Source organism: Balaenoptera ricei, chromosome 4, assembly GCF_028023285.1.
Source record: "Balaenoptera ricei isolate mBalRic1 chromosome 4, mBalRic1.hap2, whole genome shotgun sequence".
NCBI lineage: Eukaryota > Metazoa > Chordata > Mammalia > Artiodactyla > Balaenopteridae > Balaenoptera > Balaenoptera ricei.
This window is the reverse complement of record NC_082642.1, coordinates 79,561,770-79,583,724: the sequence shown is the minus strand read 5'-3', so window position 1 is coordinate 79,583,724 and position 21,955 is coordinate 79,561,770. Positions and strand designations below refer to the sequence as shown.

General features: G+C 39.8%; 1 protein-coding gene across 1 annotated transcript in view; it reads right to left on the bottom strand.

The window, feature by feature from the left end:
- Positions 1–16,719, bottom strand: part of SENP2 (SUMO specific peptidase 2) — a 30,399-nt gene extending 13,680 nt beyond the window's left edge. The window contains exons 1-8 of the mRNA XM_059920716.1: positions 16,431–16,719; positions 14,395–14,450; positions 10,341–10,474; positions 9,639–9,705; positions 7,672–7,762; positions 4,276–4,444; positions 2,073–2,176; positions 287–381 (exon numbers count right to left, since the gene is read on the bottom strand). Coding sequence (XP_059776699.1) covers positions 287–381; positions 2,073–2,176; positions 4,276–4,444; positions 7,672–7,762; positions 9,639–9,705; positions 10,341–10,474; positions 14,395–14,450; positions 16,431–16,531 — 817 coding nt within the window. The 5' untranslated portion in view covers positions 16,532–16,719. The remainder of the gene's footprint in view (positions 1–286; positions 382–2,072; positions 2,177–4,275; positions 4,445–7,671; positions 7,763–9,638; positions 9,706–10,340; positions 10,475–14,394; positions 14,451–16,430) is intronic.
- Positions 16,720–21,955: the final 5,236 nt, after the last annotated feature.

Here is a 21,955-nt window from a genome sequence, read left to right as displayed (position 1 = left end):
CATACGGAATACAAAGAAATTAATTTTAGGCTCACAAAATATACACTATGATACAGAAGCTAGGAATAATAATCAAGAGGTATTTTATAAATTGGCTTTATTTTGAAATAGCTTTTTTACTAAACTACTGGTACTGGTAGGCCCCCATCAATGCCCTGGGGTCTGATAATGTTTTAAAGTTTGGTACACCATCTTTTACTAGTACGTCATTTTTCAATTTTATATGCACTTGAACTAAGTTCAATATATTAAGACTATTAAGATACAGCTAAATCTGGGAACTCACATTGTTTTGGAACAAACTGAGTTGTTTTGACTCCATGACTTTGCTCTTGCCCCCAGCCTTTGGTCTTTAATGTGTCCATCTGACTTCTTTGAGAACTTAGAAACACAAAAAGTAAAGAAGATCAGATACAAAAGGAAAATCTATTTTAAGTATTCATTATCTCTTTCTGGTAAGCTTCTCCAAACAGGAGTTATTGATAACCCAGAAATGTCAAATTACAAGAGAAAGGACGCAACACAGCATCATCTGGGACTAGGATAAAAGGAGTCTGATCCTGATTCTAATATTACAGCCAAGTTACCTAACCTCCAGTTTCTCCATTATAAAAGTGGATGTTCTCAATTCCCAGCACCACCTTGACTGAAAAATCTCAGCATGGTAACACCCAACTTAAAAGATGAAAAATTTTAAACGATATACTGAAATGGATCCCAAAACAACACATTAAAAGAACATAAGAAGAAAAAGAACAACAACAAAAAAACCATAATAAGCAAAATAGTTTGAGGATTTTGCTGACATGACAAAACCAACAGTTCATGAAGCATACTGTTGCTCCCAACAGTGGCTAGTCAAAATGGAAAAAAATATGAACATTCTGATTGACTAAACTGAATTTCTTTTTAAATAAATTTCTTTATTTTTTGGCTGTGTTTGGTTTTCATTGCTGGGCGTGGGCTTTCTCCAGTGCAGTGAGCAGGGGCTACTCTTCGATGCGGTGCGTGGGTTTTCCATTGTGGTGGCTTCTCTTGTTGCTGAGCACGGGCTCTAGGTGCGCGGGCTTCAGTAGTTGTGGCACATGGGCTCAGCAGTTGTGGCTCACGGGCTCTAGAGTGCAGGCTCAGTAGTTGCGGCGCACGGGCTTAGTTGCTCCGCAGCATGTGGGACATTCCCGGATCAGGGCTTGAACCCATGTCCCCTGCATTGGCAGGTGGATTCTTAACCACTATGCCACCAGGGAAGTTCCTGAATTTCTTTTTAAAGTTCACAACCAAAGTTAAAATTCCCAAAGTTAAAATTCTTGTTATTTCTGCATTCAACAAGCTAGACAGTCTTGTGACTTCTTCACCTTCAACTTACTGTTACATAATTTCTGGGACTCCCCTCTGTGTATTCTCACACCGCTTGTCAGAATTATCAAGTAGATCTCAAACCTGAGCTCGCATATTTTTTGTCCCCTTGTTTACAGGGAAATAAAAGGCCAGATATCAGTTCCTTCTGCCATTCTCATCTATTTGGTCAACTCAGCACAGTTAATTAACAAACTGTCTGTAAGGAAAACTTCTTATGACCTGGGATGATTTTAATCTTGTCTCTAGAGTGGAAGATTTCCGACTGTGCTAAGATGCATCCACTAGGATGCCTCAGAGACTATGTGTACATGGCGGGGGGGCGGGGTGGGGTGCGGGTGGGAGGAGATGAAGGGAGGGAAGAGCTGGGGAGAAGAGGGGGAAAAAGAGAGGAAGACAGAGGTCATGAGAAACGTGTGTTGGGGAGGTTGAAAAAACTCTCTGCTCCCTGGGAACCTGACTTCAACCAGTGATTCCACTTTTCTGTATCAGAGTTTTATGTAAGAGTTCACTTGAACAAAGGACTCTTAAAGCTAACAGAAAATTCTATTTTGTAAAACCACTGTTCAATATAATCCATCAATACAGACAAATTACAGGGCTCGCTCTCTCAATATTAATCTCTTTTTTCAACAAAGCCCTTCCCACCAATCCCTTCTCCAAAAAAAAGGAAAAAGATGTCTGGCAAAGCATTTATCTTGTTAACGCATCTTTACCTATGATGAGTTGAAGTTACAGGAGGAACAGAGTTTCCATGACCACCTTCTTTAAGTCGCTCCAATAACCTTCGGTATTTCTCTCTTTCCTCTTTTTGAACACCCTAAATAAAAGAAAGCATTTAGATAACTACCAGCACATCAAACCTATAATTAAATCATAAACAAAGAGGTCAAACGCAGCTCATAGATGTGTTTCATTCGCCAGCACAGTGTTTTTGTAATTTTAGTGTTCTTTTAATTCCTTTAATTTTAATTACCAACTTTATAAATTAAAAAGAAAAATCCAATAACATCTGGTCTCTTTTGAAACGCTGTATCAACAATCCAGAGCTATGTAAGACTATTTATTCCCTTGGTCACCTATTCACTCCAGCCCATTTCACTCATTTACATTATCTGCTAGACCTTGATAGCATCTGAGTTTTTGACAGTGAAACTGGGTTAACCACAAAAAACTCAGCAGAAATAATCCACTTGCATATTCAGAACATTCAGCTTCCAAAACAGAACTGGTCTCACCAAAGTCACTAATGACCCTCTATGGCCAAATCCAATGGACACATTTTCAGCTCTTCTGTCACTTGACCTCTCTCCAGCATCTCACCCTGCTAACCTCACCTTGCCTTGCTGGACAATACACTCTCCTGATTTCTTTTTTTTTAAAATATTTATTTATTTTCTTTATTTTTTTGGGTCTGCGTCGGGTCTTAGTTGTGGCACGCAGGATCATCGATGAGGCACGTGGGATCTTTTGTTGTGGCGCGCAGGCTTCTCTCTAGCTGTGGCGTGCAGGCTCCAGGGCGCGTGGGCTCTGTAGCTTGCAGCACACAGGCGCTCCCATTGAGGTGCACAAGCTCAGTAGTTGTGGTGCGTGGGCTTAGTTGCCCCGCAGGATGTGGGTTCTTAGTTCCCAACCAGGGATCAAACCTGCATCCCCTGCATTGGAAGGCGGATTCTTTGCTACTGGACCACCAGGGAAGCCCCTAATTTCTTATCTTCTCAGTCTCCACTGAATATTATTTCTTCTGACTGCCTGTAAATGTCGATGGTTCTGCCCATTATCTCTTCTCACACTACATACTCTCCCTGAATAATCTCTTCAGCTCCCTTGATTTATCTAACACCAATATGCAGAAGATTCAGAAATGTGTCCCTAACCCTGCCTTCTTCTCAAAACTCCCATATATCCAAAAGTCTACAGGACAGGTCTTCTTGCGTGTTTCACAGGCACTTTAAACAATGTCCATAACTGAAGTCATCACCTTCCCCTAAACATGTAGGGTATCCTGGTCAGTGGCACATATTTATCCAAGATTGAAATCTGGGACTCAGGCTCTTCCATCTAACCTTATATCACACTTAACCACTAAGTATGTCCTTGCTAATACTACCTTCTAATATTTCTAGAATATGGCCTGTGTATACCCCATACTTATCTGCTCAGTCCCATCCCTTATTTCTCATCTAGGAGGTACTGAAGCCTACTTTGACACCTCTCCTTAAAATCCCCTCCAGGGCTGCAGTCCATTCCTTTCTCTGCCTACTTGCTTGCTGATTACAACAATTAATGTATAAGCTCCTAGAAAACAGGGACCATATTTTATTCAATTCTGAATTGCTGAAAACTGGCACAGCACCTGGGACCCAAATAAACATTTCTTTGATGAACTAAGCTAAGTGGCTCAGAAAACCATCTAGCAAATTGCAATAGGTGATGGTCTGGGGGAAATGCCAGAGACAGGAATAGTTCTAAATTCTCCTGGAATAAGTGAAGACTTCAAGAGGGAAGGGAAGATTGTTGATGAAGACATCATGCTAGGTGCCCTAAAAATGGAAGGAAAAAGCAGACATGTACACCATTTACTTCCCTTACTTCGTCACAGTTATTATAGCTTATACAAGAAACAAGTTAGAATAATTCAGGCACCCAAAAAGAAAGAATCTATAATCGTACCTTTTCCTAATATGATTCCTTTTTCTTTCTTTTACCTGAAAATTGACTACATATATACAGAAGAATACATATAAGCATTGGAGTCAAATAGGGGCCAGATATAGAAGGGAGACTGGGAAATTTACAGTCCCTGTACACCCATTTATACCTTTTGAATTTTGTACCACAGAACATATACTATTTATCTGCCCCCCCACCCAAATTCCTAAAATTGCTTTTAAAAGAGATCAGGCTAAAAGGGCTTACCTCCTCCACAGTACAATGGGGACGCCTCAGACCCTTGCCACCCTCTTCAGAAATCATCTCTGTTACAACTTGTTCCTGAGGCTTCCACGTTAAGGAACTCTCCAGATTGCCTTTGCTATGGCGACGGCCACCTGGTCTTCTATTACAGGCTTCTGAACTCAAAGTAAAACTGAGAGGAAAAAAAAAAGAAAAAGTTATTCCCAAACGGCTTAAATTGCTGGAATTTAAGCTCCAGACAATCCTGTGATTAAGCTGTCTCAGGTTAAGCTTGCTCCTGGCAAATCAGACAACCACCATTCACAAAAATTAGATCTCTAGAGCAGAGGGCACCCCAGAATTCTGCTATAGAATGTCTATTCCCAGTCACCAGGGCTTCCACATGAAAGCCTTTGCCTTTTTCCTCATGCCCAATTTTCCAACTCCAACTCTGGCTTAGCTCGCTATTACACAACATACCCTCCTCTGGTACTACACTTTTCCTTTAGTCATTTGGCACCACTGAAATTAATTACTGGTGTGACTGATTAATTATTGGTGTCACTGTGGGACTGCATCCCACACTAAACTTTAAAGTCCATGAAGACAGAGATTTCATCCTTCCACCACCGTATCCTGGTACATGATCTAAGCCAAAAGGCACTCAATCAGTATCTGCTGAATACTAAATTAATGAATACTAAATTAATAAATGCTAAAGAATGGGAAGCCATGAAGCCCTCACCTAGTCATTGTTGCTGGTTGATAGAGCCTGCCTCTCTTGCCATTACCGATAATGGAACAAACTGACATCTTACCTCTCTTGATGTGAGGTTTAAGAAAGGACACATCACATATGCAGTATTTTTACCAAAAAATTTGCATAATCTAAAATAAATCATGAGTAAACATCAGACAAAATTAAGGGATTCTACAAAAGCAATGCTTTGTACTCTTTAAAAATATTCATGCTATTACAGACAAAGAGAGGCTGAGGCGTTGTTCCAGATTAAAGAAGATCAAAGAGACATGAAAATTAAATGTAATACATGATCCTGCCCTGAACTGTGGGCCAGAAAAAAATAATCTCTATAATAGAGAAATTTAAATAAGATTATATAATAGTACTATATCAATGTTAAATTTTCTGATTTTGGTAATCTGTGATTATGTAAGTGAATGTCCTCATTCTGAGAAATAAACACACTCAAGTACTTATGATTAAAGGGGCATGAGTCTAAGACTTACTCTCAAATGATTCAGAAAAAAATATTATGTACATATAACAGAGAATGATAAAGCAAACTGGAAAAATGGTAACAACTGGTGAATCTAGGTCAAATGTATTCACCTACAGAGTTTCAAAATACTGTACATGAAGCAGAAACTGACATAACTGGATGAGAGAAATAGTCAAGTCCACAATTACAGTAGGAAACATCAACACTCGATACTCATCAATCAATAAAAAAGTAGACAGAAAATCAGTAAGACCTGTAAAACATTATCAGCAAACAATAACTGACATTTACAGAACACTCCACCCAACAATAGCAGAAGACACATTCTTTTCAGTGAACATGGAACATCCAGACTGAATATATTCTAGGACATAAACAAATGTTAACAAATTTAAAAGGAATGAAATCGTACTAAGTATATTCTCTGACCATAATGAAATTAAACTAGAAATCAGTAACAGAAAGATATCTGGAAAGCCCCAAGTATCTGGAAATTAAACAATATAATTCTACCCTTCTAAATAATCACAGGTTAAAGAGGAGGAGTATGAATGAAGAGTAAAATGAAGAGTATAAGCCTGATGTTTTGTAGAATTAACCTTAGTTTCAGCTTAACCAGTTTTCTCATAATTATATTCAGATTATTGATCTTTTCAGGAATACTGCATTAGGTGATGATGTCCTGCTCAGTGCAATGTATCTGGAGGCCAGGATGTGAGTTTGCCCACTGTGGGTGATTTAAACTTTGATCCTTTGGTTAAGGTGGCATCAGGCAGGTTTCTTCACTCTGAAGTTACTATTTTTCCCTTTATAATTAGTAAGTAATTTGTGGGGAAAAAGTCTGAGTTTATATAAATATTCCATACTTCATAAAACTTTTACTTACTAGTTTTAGCTCAACTGACAATTCCTGTATATATCAGTTATTACTGTGATAGTTAAAAGATGGTGATTTTCTAATTCCATCATTCCTTCTACACTTACTAGTTGGCATTCTACTATAAAGACCTTTTCCTCCCACACTATGTATTTATTAACATGTGTATTCTTGTCTTTATTCATTTGATGCTTAAATTGTCCCCAGCTGGCCAGTGAAAGCCCCTTCAAGTTTCCTCCTGTGTCATGTTGATAATGTCCCCAGGTTTTTAGGGCTCCTTTAATTGCTGGCACAGGATGTTCCACAATCATTTTTTACTTTATCTCTCCTAATCCTACAATCAGCCATTTATCCACCTCCAGGGAACCTTACTTTTTATAGTTAGTGTCTCATTTTCAAACATGAGTGGATAGCCAAGGATTACCAGGTATTTGAATAAGAACTCGTAAGAAAGATAAAACCAAAATAAACCAAAGGGGGAGAAGTAACTCAAAGGAAGCAGACAAAGCAAGTAGGAGAAGAAATTTTAAAATAATTAACAGCTTTAGAGAGATAAGAAAAGATATTGCACCTCTATAATAAGAATTCGATGGTTGGAGAAAGAAAAAGCCATGGGGAATAGGGAGTGGGAGGATGCTTACAACTTAAAAACTATGAAGCCAAAAAAAAAAAAAAGTATACATATATGTTATCTCGGTGGTAGAAGATTTTTTTTAAAAAAGGGTAAGGACAAAAACAAAAGAGAATTATATATGAAAATTAAATTAGATCAATCCATAAGGTCCGATATCCAAGCAACAGAAGTTCTAGAAAGTGAGAACACAGAGAGAAGAAAATTACTAATAAAATAATAACAATTCATTGTATACATGATTTCTGCACTGTTCTGAATGCATATTATACTTCAAAAAAAAGTTTAGCAGTGAGTGACAATTCTTTTTTAAAAGGTTTTAAAGGGCATTCCCTGGCAGTCCAGTGCTTTCACTGTCGAGGGCCTGGGTTCAACCCCTGGTTGGGGAACTAAGATCCAACAAGCAACATGGTGAAGCCAAAAAATAAAAGTTAAAAATAATTTTAAAAATTAAAGGTTTTCAAAATCACATTATATAGGCATATGATATGGTAGAAAAAGTAACACACACTTGAGTACGTCTCTCACCAGCTGTATGATATTTGGCAAGTTACTAACCTCAGAGTACTTACTTAACAAGATTACATAATAGAAGTGAGAATGCCTAGCAAGAGTGACCACCTAAAAATTACTAAGTTTCCATTTACAGAAAGGCAGAATTTAACACTTACCCAAAGGAAGGCAGGACTCTGCGTGGCTGATCTCGAGTTACTGTCACTCTGATCTTTGGATAGTCACTTATTCCATTAGGAGATTTATTACCTATTTTTAAAAACCATTTGTAATTGTAAAATAAAAACAGAAAACACACACAAAAATACCTGTGAACAGTCTGCATTAGAAAAGAAAATCTGGACTTCCCTGGTGGCACAGTGGTTAAGAATCCGCCTGCCAATGCAGGGGACACAGGTTGGGGCCCTGGTCTGGGAAGATCCCACATGCTGTGGAGCAGCTAAGCCCGTGTGCCACAACTACAGAGCCTACGCTCTAGAGCCCATGAGCCACAACTACTGAAGCCCACGCACCTAGAGCCCATGCTCTGCAACAAGAGCAGCCACCGAAATGAGAAGCCCGCACAGCACAACAAAGAATAGCCCCCACTCGCCGCAACTAGAGAAAGCCTGCTTGCAGCAACAAAGACCCAACACAGCCAAAAATAAATTAATTAATTAAAAAAAAAAAGAAAAGAAAATCTGTGAGCAGTCTTTACTGTAGAACTAAATATCTTATTTTTTCAAATTCTATTACTTTCTAGCACACATTTTGTAAAAGTTAAAGGAAAAGCAATAGTGCTTAGTCTGTCTTTGCTCTCAGGTAGGTAGTAACAATTCATAGGAAAGCTTTACTAGTTTTGCTTGCTGGGGCCAACAAAAGGCATGAAGAACTCAATGATTATAAACTCTGTAATCTAATCAAATTGAGTAAATTTTTCAAATTGTTTCTTCTTCTCAAGAAAACAGAAGTATTTTTAAATGAAAATCTGCTTTGTTACTACATTTCCCTGGAAGCTTCTAATACCTGTGAGACGGTTACTATACCTCAAAAAAGGGTAACAAAATTTTCATCAGCCACGTTATCTGCTGGAGCTACTACAGGGGTTTGGAGTCCCTGAGGACTCCAAAATGCAAAGAGGTCTAAAGCTCAAAGTTTTTTCTTAAGTCAGTAGCAGCAAAACGTGAACTGACCTGCACTCATTTGTTTGTAAAACCTGACTTGAATCAATGTTCAATCCTGTTGGGGTTTTTTAAATAATATTCAATAAACAACTGAAAAATGTGGAATTCCCAAACATATCTCCAAGCATTTCCGATTTGAGATTGTGGATTTCTTTATATAAGAAATCTGCCCTAGGAATACCCATGCTTCTCTGACTAGGCTACACAAACCCACAGAAATATAGTGCTGGTACTTCAGGCACAAGATAAATCTACCATCCTCTCTATATGTCAATTTTCTGAACCCACAACTTCTCTAAAAGCTCTTTTTCCCCCTTCCTCTCAAACTTTACAAGCCTATCTGTGTGGCAGAGATCACAATCATTTTCAGGACTCTGGCTTCTTCCTATTTTTCCCCACCAGAGCATTTTATATAGTATATATAATAATTACAATTCAATTTCAGGATCTAAGGATGATATGGAGGTTCCTAATCCACAAAACCATGAGAACTGGGAACCTAAGGTTGCTCCCCCATCAGATGATGTCCCTCAAAGGCAGGGTTTTATTATTTTGTTATTTTATTATGTTGTTATTTGTTTTGCTATTTTGTTATTAAAGGTTTTATTATTCTATTATTTTGTTTTGTTATTTTGCTACTAAAGGTTTTATTATTTTGTTATTCCTGATAACTTAGCACAGTGTCTGACAGAGTAAGCTCTCAGGTAACACTTTTTTTTTTCTTTTTAATAAATAAGCCCTGATCTAAGTCACATTAAAGACGCTGATAAAGCAAATAGGAAACATAACAGTAAATTCAAAGACAATACTAAAGGAAAGCGATTTGCTTTTTAGAATGGTAGGGAGAATATATCTGTGTTCTCATCTGAAGCCAAATCAGTGTTTTCCTTTCACATTCCCAAAACTCAGAGAACAGAGGCAGAAGGAGGTAGGGGAAGCAGAAATGTTTTTGACCACCTCACCCAGTTTCAGCATGTTGTTCCAGGATCCGGAATCTGTCAGTTCAGAAGATGAAGAGTTCGAAAATACCTTAAAATCAAAAAGAATCATCTCTGTATTAACTCTTAGAATTTAAATAAGTCTTAATATGAAAAAAAAAAAAATCACTCTATTGGTGATGATTTAGTTACCTCACAGAAGAAACTTCATCAGTAAGACCAAGACTCACAAAATGATGTAAAAAGTAACAATCCCAGATTCTTCACACATATTTAAACAAGAAAACCAGATGTAGAGTTGACTCTTGAACAAGGGTCTGAACTCCGTGGATCCAATTAAATGTGGATTTTTTTCAATAGTAAATACTAGTGTATTACATGATTACTGATTGGGAATCCACGGATGCAGAACCTCAGATACGGCAGAACCAAGGATCTGGAAGGCCAACTATGTGAGTTTTTGACTGTGTGGAGAGTTGGGGCCCATAACCCAAGCATTGTTCAGAGGTCAACTGTATTAGTAATTAGGCTCCTTATAAATATTTTTTAAATGTGCAATTCCTTAATCTTTCATTTTTTGGTCTGTATCAAGGCTAATTAAGACATGAACATTTCGGAAAGAAGTCATTCTACATATTAATTCCTAAAAAGAGAATATTTCTAAAATTTAACTTTAATGATTAAGTACAAAGACCAGTAGCCCCAGTGAAGCCTATCCCCACTGACCTCTCCTGAAGGGACCACATTCCGTGTTCCATTACAAGCAGAAGTCACCATGGGCTTTGTGGTCAGCTGGAATGGGAATCCAAATAAGCTGGCAGCATTGTAGAGACTGTTTTTCACTTGGTGAATAAAGCAACCTAGAAAGTGTAATATAGATTACATATACATATAGAGAGTACTTAAACTTTTAGCAAGAAAAAAAAAAAGATTATATCTTAGAAAAGGCCTCTCTCAATTTTTATTAGAAGTCCTATCTTCAACCATTGAGAGAAAAAGGTACCTGTAAAAATAATTTTTCTCGTATCTGAATAACTGCAATTCCAGCATTAGCATTTTGGGGTTTTTTTAGTAAAATATCTAGGAGGTTACAAAAGCATGAAACCATCATTTTAGCAAATCACATACTGATTCACAAAAAAAAGTCCTGAAATGACAGCTTTTAAGCAATGAGTTCCCCAGAATATATACTGTAAAATAAATCTTTTCCAGAGACATACGGGCATAACTTAGACAACCTGGAGCATATAGTTACTAGGTATGGCAGAATTCTAGGAAGCATTACCATTTACTCACTGGTTTGTCCTTACTTCTCAGGCAGGTTAACAATATAGTTGTCCTAAACAACTACTTACTACCTTGGCTATATCCAGGATGGAAATTAGTGAAGTATAAGATATGTGGCTCCTAAACGTCTAGGATGAAACAAAGCTATGCCTCTACTGGAGAAGATGTGTTGGAAGATCTCAGACTCACCCCTCCCTGCCACCAAAAATAAAGATTACAAAATAAGTAAGTAAATAAATAAGGGTGAGGGGTAGATTTCAATGCTTTCCCCACTTCCTCCTTTTATCACACTACCCCCTTCTCACTTCTACACTGCTGATTTGTTTTCTACAATTTCCTTTCTATTTCCTAATTAAGGTTTTCTAAAGCACTACTTTGAGATAAAGGGGTCATCATCTTTTTTTTTTTTTTTAAAAGATCGTTTTGTGATCTCAGATTAACATCTTTATTCTTAAATTTACTTATTTATTTATTTTATTTTTGGCTGTGTTGGGTCTTCATTTCTGGGCGAGGGCTTTCTCTAGTTGCGGCGAGCGGGGGCCACTCTTCATTGCGGTGCGCGGGCCTCTCACTGTCGCGGCCTCTCTTGTTGCGGAGCACAGGCTCCAGACGCGCAGGCTCAGTAGTTGTGGCTCACGGGCCTAGTTGCTCCGCGGCATGTGGGATCTTCCCAGACCAGGGCTCGAACCCGTGTCCCCTGCATTGGCAGGCAGACTCTCAACCACTGCGCCACTAGGGAAGCCCAAGGGGTCATCATCTTAACGATATTCTGCTTTAGAGAAAAATACCCTGAAAGTGAAATGGTGGCTTTTAAACATCAAGCACTCCAGAACATATAAGATATAAAATACTTTCCAGGAAGATAGGGGAATAACTTAAACAACAAGAAAGATGTGCTAGATGGGTAAAGCAGAATCCAATTTGAAGTAATCTGTCACTATAGAATAGTTAGAAGTACCAAAATTTGCAAATGCCTTATTTCTCATTTTAGGAACTGGAGAGAATTCCAGGTTATCCCTCTAATAACGTTGAGGGATATCACTTACATTCTACTGTGCTGTAAGTGGGAGAAAAAGAACTTTAGGGATTGGTGCTTATCATCCAGACTGTCATCCAGACTCCAAACGGCAGGAAGTACTCGTAATAACATAAATGTGTAATAACATAAGTGCGCACAAAAAGTACTGTGATATTTATTTTCCCATAAGTTTTGTCAAAATCTGAGTATGCCCCCAAATTATGTCAAAAGATCTCATTGATTAAAAAACAAAAAGCAGGGCTTCCCTGGTGGCGCAGTGGTTGGGAGTCTGCCTGCTAGTGCAGGGGACACGGGTTCGAGCCCTGGTCTGGGAAGATCCCACATGCCGCGGAGCAACTAGGCCCGTGAGCCACAACTACTGAGCCTGTGCGTCTGGAGCCTGTGCTCCGCAACAAGAGAGGCCGCGATAGTGAGAGGCCCACGCACCGTGATGAAGAGTGGCCCCCGCTTGCCACAACTAGAGAAAGCCCTCGCACAGAAACGAAGACCCAACACAGACATAAATAAATTAATTAATTAAAAAAAAAAAAAAAAAAAGCAGGCAGGAAGGCCCACCTCATCTGTAAAATGAAGATAAGACCATCTTATTTTGCTGAGACTAGACTAAGTAGATCGCTTCAGATCCCTTTCATCTGTAAGATCATGAGTCTGCAATTCTAAGCTGCTTCTTCTTTTCACTCTTCCTTTTTTTCTCTCCAAAGCAGCCAACAGACTCATACGGTCCAATATAGTAGCCAGTATCAACAGGTAGTTACCCAAGTTTAAATTTAATTAAAATTAAATTCAGTTCCTCAGTTGCATAGCCCCACTTCAGGTACTCAATAGCCATCATCTCAGAGAGTTCTACTGGCCAGCACTGCTAGAGACCTTTACAAACTCTACCAGGAAGTATTATCTCTGCTACCCATTGCTTCCCCCTTGGCTTAGGCTCCCTTCTATAGTTTCTAGTCAGAAAATCTTAATATATATTTCGTGGAAATCATGGACGGTGAGAACCTTAACATACCAGAATTATTTCAGGAACCTTCTCTAATACCACCATCAAAGATTTTTGTTTTTTAACCACATACAGCTGTTTATTTATATTTTTCTATAAAATTGACTCACTTTTTTTTGCTAAACAAATGTATTTGTGAAAGGTAACTTTATATTACTACTGTTGATGTAAAGCAACCTCATTTGCCTTATGAGGAAATGAAAACAACAATATTAAGTTCTAGCTGGGCCTGTTAAAAAAGGGAAGATTAGCATGTATTAGACAAGTTTTAAATACATGCTAGCATTAAATCAACATGTTTTCTGCTTAAAATAATCATAAATTAAAAATAACTGAAAAGGATACAACATTTTTAGTTTATAACATAATTCAGATGATACTTAATGCTATGAATGTTGTATCTCCTAAAATCATTTCTTGAATTGGTATCTATCCTGTGCTTTGGGAAATACTGTCCTAATGAATTTAGTATAAATTCCTGGCATTCAAAGTCCCTCTATATTTTGAACTCTCTCTTTGGTCAACTTTTTCCCTAAGTTCTATTTGCTATTTCCTGAATTACATAATTTCCCATACTGTTCCCTCTGCCTAGAATGCTTTTCCTCCCTATTGCTCTCTGTTGATACCCTATCTATGCTTCAAGACTCATTTCACATATTAGATCCTTCATCAAATATTTACTGAGACTCTTAACCAGCAGAAAATTGGACAGTATTTTGTTACTGCCTTTCTTATATCACTTATCATATCCTCATAGACATTAGTATTATTTACGTACTTGTCTTAAAACCCCCCACTATATAATCATACACCCCCTACAATTTTAAGGTCCTTAAAAAGAGACCCTGTCATACTTATTTTTGTACTTCCTGTGGAACCTAACACATTGCTTAACAGTAAGACAGGCTCCATAAGCACTCATTGGATTTAAATGAAATATTAACACAGACATGTCCACTCTTTACCTCATCCGGAGGTAGATTCAAATTCACGTGCATTTTTGAGAAAGAGGAAAGTATTACTATAGTATTCCACTGTGCCTTTTCTCTTTACTCTAATCTAGTTTTATTTTCTTCTACCAAGCAATGTCTAGCCCTTCAGATATAGGGAAGTAAACAATTTGAGGCAACAGATTACACTGGTTCACTCAGCTATCTGAACTAGATGACTCAGTTTGAAGTAGTTTTTACAGTGTTTTCTCCCCAAATTTAAAAAGCACCTTTTCTGTATAGGAAGATGTGGAATTTTGAAATGCACTTTCAACATACAGGCTTATTTATCTGGAAAGATACTTACGTCTCTGCTAACACTGGTTACCTCTAGAGAAGATAACTGAGTAGAAGAGGGACAGGAAAGAGACTTACTTTTCACTGTATGTACTTTTTATCTTTTGAATTTTGTCCATACATAAACTTTTCTTATATAAAAAACTAACTTTTAAAATTAATATTTAATACCTAATCTCGGCCTTTTGGCTGGTATTTCATCAGTGTCCACTGTAGAAAGCAGAGTGCTGAAAAAAAAGAAAAGAGATATATATGCATATATTCATATACACACATATGCACTCCTATAAGTAAGCTTACTATTCATGCAACACACCCCCTTCCATTCACTTTGTCATAAAATGAGATCCAACTAACGTTTATGCTATAGTAGGCCTTTAGCATTTGAGGACATAACACTATGGTTTCAACTATATGAGATCCAAAACTCCCTATTACATAATAATCTGTAGTCTGGCTAAAGTACAAACATGAAACTGGTCAGAAATCATTTAACTAGTAAATGAATATAGGTAAAAGCTTAGGACTATGCTATTCCTTTTCTCTCCAGAAATGATTTAAGAACAAATAATTTCCTTTTGAAAGATGACACCCTCCCCAAAGAAAGTCACTTTCTACTTCAGATAGAAGTAGACAATACAAGAAGCTTCAAAAGATAGTTCTCAGCCAGAAAAAGGTGTTATATTTAACTGCATTTTTATCATGGAAACTATGTTACAGTGATAACAAAGAATTTGGAAATTCAGGAAACTTTTTGGACCTATACCTCAAGAATGTTAAAGGTTCATGGTATAATCATCCTTCTAAAGATGATTATGAATGATCATATTTACGAAAAAAATGAACAGAATAAATCCCAGGAGAATACCATTCAGTTCATAACTTTAAACATCCCAACAAGACTTACTATCTTCATCTGGACTGAAAAATGGCTTACATTTAAAAGAGTTGTTTTAGATAAAGGATGTGGTAAAGAACAGGAGTTTGACCTACAAGCCACTATTTCCCTGACCAGCAGAGATTCGCAGTAAAAATAAAGGACAGGGGAGAGGAAATTAACATTTCCTTATTCAATAAATATGTACCAAGTGCCTGTCAGGCACCAGCCTCTGCACAAGGCCCTTGGGGCAGAATATACAAACACTACCCTTATATACCCTAAGCATCATTTTAGGTACTTTACAACTTGTTGTCAAATGATCCTTGTATCAACCCTACAGAAAGGTAGAAAGAATACGTTAAAACCTTGCCCTCTCTGGAACACATGATGGAATTTAGCTCACAGCCAATTCATCAATGATCTGAATTCTTAGACTCATACATTAAGTAATCATCTTGTTTTCTCAAGCTCCAAGAAACCATCCTCCAATGATCTTGAGGCTTAATTTAAAAAATGAAATTAACACTTGATCATTAAAAGTTGGGAGGTTATGTATAGAATTGGTATGGTACTTTATTCTCTAGATTAATTCTTAGGGAAGGGGATAGACACTATGAAATAGGACAAACCAACAGGTAAATGCTGAGAACAACTTTTAGTTTCCCAAAAATTTTAACTGAATTTTAGAGTACAGACTAGTGATCTTTTTAAAGGAATGAAGTACCTACTTTTTTTTTTCTCATACGCTAATTCTAAAGCACAGAATCACTCTCCCTCCCCAGCAAAACACACACACACACACACACACACACACACACACACACACAGTTTGACAGCTGTTTCAGAACAAGACAGCTGCTGTCTCTCGGTGCTAAGAGAACGGTAAGTGTAATCGAAAGGGCTTTGGGCAAGCTGTGAGTCTCACTTCCCTTAACTGCACTTATTGCGCACAGATAACACTTGGGAGTGTGCTTTGTAAACAGGAGCCACACAAAGACAGTACTCCTTCAATTTTCAGTTTTCAACCTAAGAGCAGCAAAATATGATACAGCCCCATTTGTTGACAGCAACCAGCTTGAACTCTGACAAGAAAGATCCTAACCGTCACCGACCACTAGCTCCTTCCATCATCAGGATTCCCATCTGCACAGCGCGGAGGAGCGACTACGTCACCAGGGCATCCGCGACACGCACCTCTAACCGCCTCCGCCCCAGCTACCTGTTTCTGCCGAGCGGGGCCTGCCTGGCTGGATCAGCGCTATGCCGGCCAAGCCCGGGGTGGGGGAGGGGAACAGCCAGGCCGGCGCTCGGCCCCCTCTCCTCTCACCTGTTCGAGCGCCGCCTCTTCAGGAAGGCCCGGGCAGGGGGCACCGGCCGATCACAGAAACGGAAAATGGTGCCGAGAATCCTAACCAGCCATTTGTACATACCAGGCCCAAGCAGCAGCGGCGGCCGACACACCCCGAGACGCAAACCCCAGAGCTGTCGCCGCCGCTGCCGCCTTCGCTGCCTCGACCACCAACGCCAAAGCTCAGTCGCCGACTTGTGACGCGGTCCTACGGCCCACAGATACAACGTCACCTGAGCTACAGGACGCCCCCGCTTGCCACCGCCTCTGACGTCACCTCCTCCCTCCCGACCGGAAAGCATCTTCGCCCTCAACCTGCGCAGGCGCAACCTAGGTCCCCACCTCCCGAGCCTAGCAACCAGAATGCCTGCGGGATGGTCCCGGCCCAATCGCTAACGAGATCGCAAGGGCTGTGGGCGGGGTTTTCTCTTCGGCGGAGCCAGTCCTGAGGCTGCCCGCGGGACAAGGCCCACGGGCCGCACGTGAGGTTTCTCCGCCCGGGAGGGAGCGCTCCCAGCCCTGAAACACAGTAGGTGATCAGTAAATGTTTGAGTGCACCAAATAAAGGTTAGGTTAATTAACAAACGTTTACGCTGCTAGGCGCCCCTTACTTTTCACATACTTTATGTCTGGTATTTTACACGCAGTCACCTTCATTTCTCCCAGCAGCCGCAGGCGATGCGGAGCCTTGTGCCCATTTTTAATAAGGAAATCCAGGCATAGAGCGATTAAGTAATTGCCTAAAGTCAAAAAGCTAGCTAGTGGCACAGCTGGAATTTGAACCGCAGTCTGTGTACCAGCGCCACAGTCCCTCGCCCTTGAAGTCCGTCTACTGGCAGAAACATGATTACAAATTACAATACAAGATAATTGGCTGTAAGTAAACTATACTTCAATTAAATTTTTAAAAAGATAATTGGCTGCTCTGATAAAGGTGGGTAGAAAGTGCAGTAGGAGCCAGAGAAAGGAAAACCGTCGGCTAGGGAAGTTAAGGAAAGGGCACAAGTCAAGGAAGGCTTCACAGAAACTTAAGGATGAAAAGCTACCTGTGGCCTACTAGTACCTACTAGTCCCCCCCTGAGCTGGCAGGGAGTGCTGCTAATTACTCTCCCTCTCTTATCTAGAGGTCCTACTTCAGGTTAATTATCAACAACAGAAAAGGACCCACCCTCTTACTAAAGGAAAATCCAGCCCCCTGGCCCAACACTCTTGGGAAGCCTCAAATGTTTTCATGCCCCACGAATCCATCCCTGAATGCACTTGATCCTTAGTCTGTGATTCAGTTAAGGTCAGACTTCCAGATTTGCTTGAACTTCAACACAGGCACTCCCCAGTAAGCCTCATCGTTTGCTCGATAGACATTCTTCCTAGATTCTTTCTGCAGCAAGCCACCCACTAGAGCCCCAGAAGCAACAGCAACCCACCTGTGGCTACCACCACACTGGCCTGGGGGGATGAGGGCAGGTCCTAGAGGGTAGAAGCAAATCCTAAGTGTGAACATGGGATCCTCCCTCAATTCCCTAAAATATAGCTAACACCTGTCTGTTACAGATAGTTTGGGAATAATAGGAGAATTATTAATATAAAGCTGAGAAGATTCAGAAGTGGCTATTACAAGTACAGCATCTATAGCCCATTGCCTCCCAAAAGGATTCTGGGCCCCTCAAGGTCATCTCTCCACTCTTCTCAACAACTTCTACGTGTCACCAACAGAAGATAATTTCCCTTCCACATTTGCGTCTACCCATTTCAGGCTGGTCTCGCAAGTTAACTTAAAAGGAGATTACCATTGGCATTATTATGCAGGGCAGTTCAGCTGTGTCCCAACTGTCCATTCCACTATAGAAGTAAGTCTTTGCTTTTGCCAAACCAAGAAGACCACTCAAGTATTGGAAAGGAATTCTCCAAAACAAAAGAGTGGTCTTCATTAAAACATAAATCAGAAAACTGCAAGCTGCTTTAGTTAGAAGAGCAGCTTCTCCCAGGTTCTGGCCACCAAGATTTAAGAAACATTGGCATCAAGTCTCAGAGCAGACTACTACGACACCACAACACAATTTTTTTTTCTTTTCCGGCCTCATTAAGAGCACCCTCACATACCCAATACTGAAACATAGGTCACCCGCCATGAAAAGTGGGAGGGCTTTGGGATTACAAACCTCAGTCCGAATCTCTGGACCTCATCAGCAAACAATAACTCTGCCAGCCCCTCTGCACACATACATCACCTTTGTGTCCTCCTAGTTCTCTAGTCACCCTCTGAAATGGAGAAGGAAAGGGGATTCAGCCTTACAGTCGCTTCTGCCTGGGTCTCGTCTGCCAGTTGGTGCCTTCGATGTCCTGTCGTCCACAGTAGAGGCGTGGACCACTGCCCATCCACTGACCAAGGAGTGGGATTATCCTTAACCCCAAATCCACTACTGCCGGAGCCATTCCCAGACTCAGGAACTCTTCACTGGAGGCCCAGAGGAGAATCCCAAAATCACATGGAGTAACAAGGATACTGAGATTTCTGCCCTTGGTTTGGATAACTTGCACCCATGTACCGCCAGAGGAGCACAACCTCATTGCTTCAGTATTCACAGGATATCCTAACCGGTTACCCTAATTTTCCAAAAAGAGCTCCTCCTCCTCCTCCTGCGGAGATCCTCTCCTTCAAGCCTTTCCATGGCCCCTCCCCCATCTTCCTCAAAACCTACCTCCCCTCCACAGAACAATGAAGACCCAGCCCTCCAAGCCATTCTTTAGTCTTGCAAATTTTCCCTTGGCCAGCATTCTCGAAGTGTTAAAAGATTTCCTCCCAACTTCGTTTTTGCTGACCCCTGTCAGAAGAGAGATCTGGGCCCTTTGACTGAAGCGGGGTATAAACCCATAGGTGAGGTGTTGTTGGTTTGGGCCTAACGTGCCTAAAATCTAACATAATTCACCACCATGAAAATTAATTTCCTTCTGGGGACCAACTCCTCTGGTACTCAAGAAAAGCGAGCCCTTCTAATAATGTGACTTTGACCTTATTCAGTCTGTCCAACAACTTTGGCCACATTATGCCAAAAGCAAGTACAGCTTTCCGTGTCCTAGATTTTATTACAAAATTTGCTCACATCAACTACAAATGGTTTGGCCTGCCTCAAGTGGAGAAATAATAGCATCAGGCCCTACCTAAGCCTATTTCCTCATCTGCAAAACAGAGTTCACCAAACCCGTCTCTCGGATCTGTGGGCACATCAAATGTGTTGATGTATATGAAAGGGCTACTTCAATGCCCAGCATAGCTAAGTGCTTAATGTTTCTCTTCCCTCTCTTTCCTTCTCATATCTAATAAGTCATTTAACTTGCCAGTTCTGCATCCTATGTTTTCTACAGATCTGCCCGTTCCCCTCTCCAAATGTTACCAAGACTGTTAGCCTTGAGCTCTAATCCTCGCCCTTCAGCTGCAGGGAGGTGTTATCCTAGTCTTACAGGAAACCACCAGAAGAGAAAAACAAGAGCCCACCAAACCAGTTAGAACCAACTATGTCCAAGGTGGTAGAAAACCTGACCTTCAGTAGACCCTCATTATATGCTCACTGTAATACATTTGCATGGTAAATAACACACCTGATAGTTGACAATTGCCACGGAAAGAGCCAGAAGAGCCAATAGAAGGACTGAAAATGGGTGTTGTAAAACGGGTGTTGTCCCAGTTCCTAGCATACCACACCTCTGTTCTCAGATAAGTCATAAATATTCCTCACTCTCTTTTTTTTTTTTTGCTGCGCTGCTTGGCATGCGGGATCTTAGTTCCCTGAACAGGGATTGAACCCATGCCCCCCTGCAGTGGAAGCCTGGAGTCTTAAGCACTGGACCTCCAGGGAAGTCCTCCTCCCTCACTTTACTCAGTTCCCTCCTTTTACCTCGACCCTCCTGTATATGTAGTGTCTCAAGCAGGTTGAGAAGTTGATTTTCTTTCTTTTTTTTTTTAAATAAACATTTTATTTTAGAGTAATTTTAGATTTACAGAAAAGTTACAGAGAATACAGACTTCCCTTATACTCTTCACCCATTTGCTCCTAATACATAACTGTGGTACATTTATAAAAGTAAGACAGTAACACTGGCACATTACTATTTTTTTTTTTGAATTTTATTTTATTTATTCTTTTATAGAGCAGGTTCTCATTAGTCATCCATTTTATACACATTAGTGTATACATGTCAATCCCAATCTCCCAATTCATCACACCACCAACCCCACCCCCTGCTGCTTTTCCCCCTTGGTGTCCATACATTTGTTCTCTACATCTGTGTCTCAATTTCTGCCCTGCAAACCGGTTCATCTGTACCATTTTTCTAGGTTCCACATATATGTGTTAATATACAATATTTGTTTTTCTATTTCTGACATACTTCACTCTGCATGACAGTCTCTAGATCCATCCACGTCTCTACAAATGACCCAATTTTATTCCTTTTAATGGCTGAGTAATATTCCATTGTGTATATGTACCACTTCTTCTTTATCCATTTGTCTGTCGATGGGCATGGAGGTTACTTCCATGACCTGGCTATTGTAAATAGTGCTGCAATGAACACTGGGGTGCATGTGTCTTTTTGAATTATGGTTTTCTCTGGGTATATGCCCAGTAGTGGGATTGCTGGGTCATATGGTAATTCTATTTTTAGTTTTTTAAGGAACCTCCATACTGTTCTTCATAGTGGCTGTATCAATTTACATTCTCACCAACAGTACAAGAGGGTTCCCTTTTCTCCACACCCTCTCCAGCATTCTTGTTTGTAGATTTTCTGATGATGCCCATTCTAACTGGTGTGAGGTGATATCTCATTGTAGTTTTGATTTGCTTTTCTCTAATAATTAGTGATGTTGGGCAGCTTTCATGTGCTTCTTGGCCATCTGTATGTCTTTTTGGAAAAATGTCTATTTAGGTCTTCTGCCCATTTTTGGATTGGGTTGTTTGTTTTTTTAATATTGAGCTGCATGAGCTGTTATATATTTTGGAGATTAATCCCTTGTCCGTTGATTCGTTTGCAAATATTTTCTCCCATTCAGAGGGTTGTCTTTTCATCTTGTTTATGGTTTCCTTTGCTGTGCAAAAGCTTTTAAGTTTCATTAGGTTCCATTTCTTTATTTTTGTTTTTATTTCCATTACTCTAGCAGGCAGATCAAAAAAGATCTTACTGTGATTTATGTCAAAGAGTGTTCTTCCTATGTTTTCCTCTAAGAGTTTTATAGTGTCCAGTCTTACATTTAGGTCTCTAATCCATTTTGAGTTTATTTTTGTGTATGGTGTTAGGGAGTGTTCTAATTTCATTCTTTTACATGTAGCTGTCCAGTTTTCCCAGCACCACTTATTGAAGAGACTGTCTTTTCTCCATTGTATATCCTTGCCTACTTTGTCATAGATTACTTGACCATAGATGAGTGGGCTTATCTCTGGGCTTTGTACCTTGTTCCATTGATATATATTTCTGTTTTTGTGCCATTACCATATTGTCTTGATTACTGT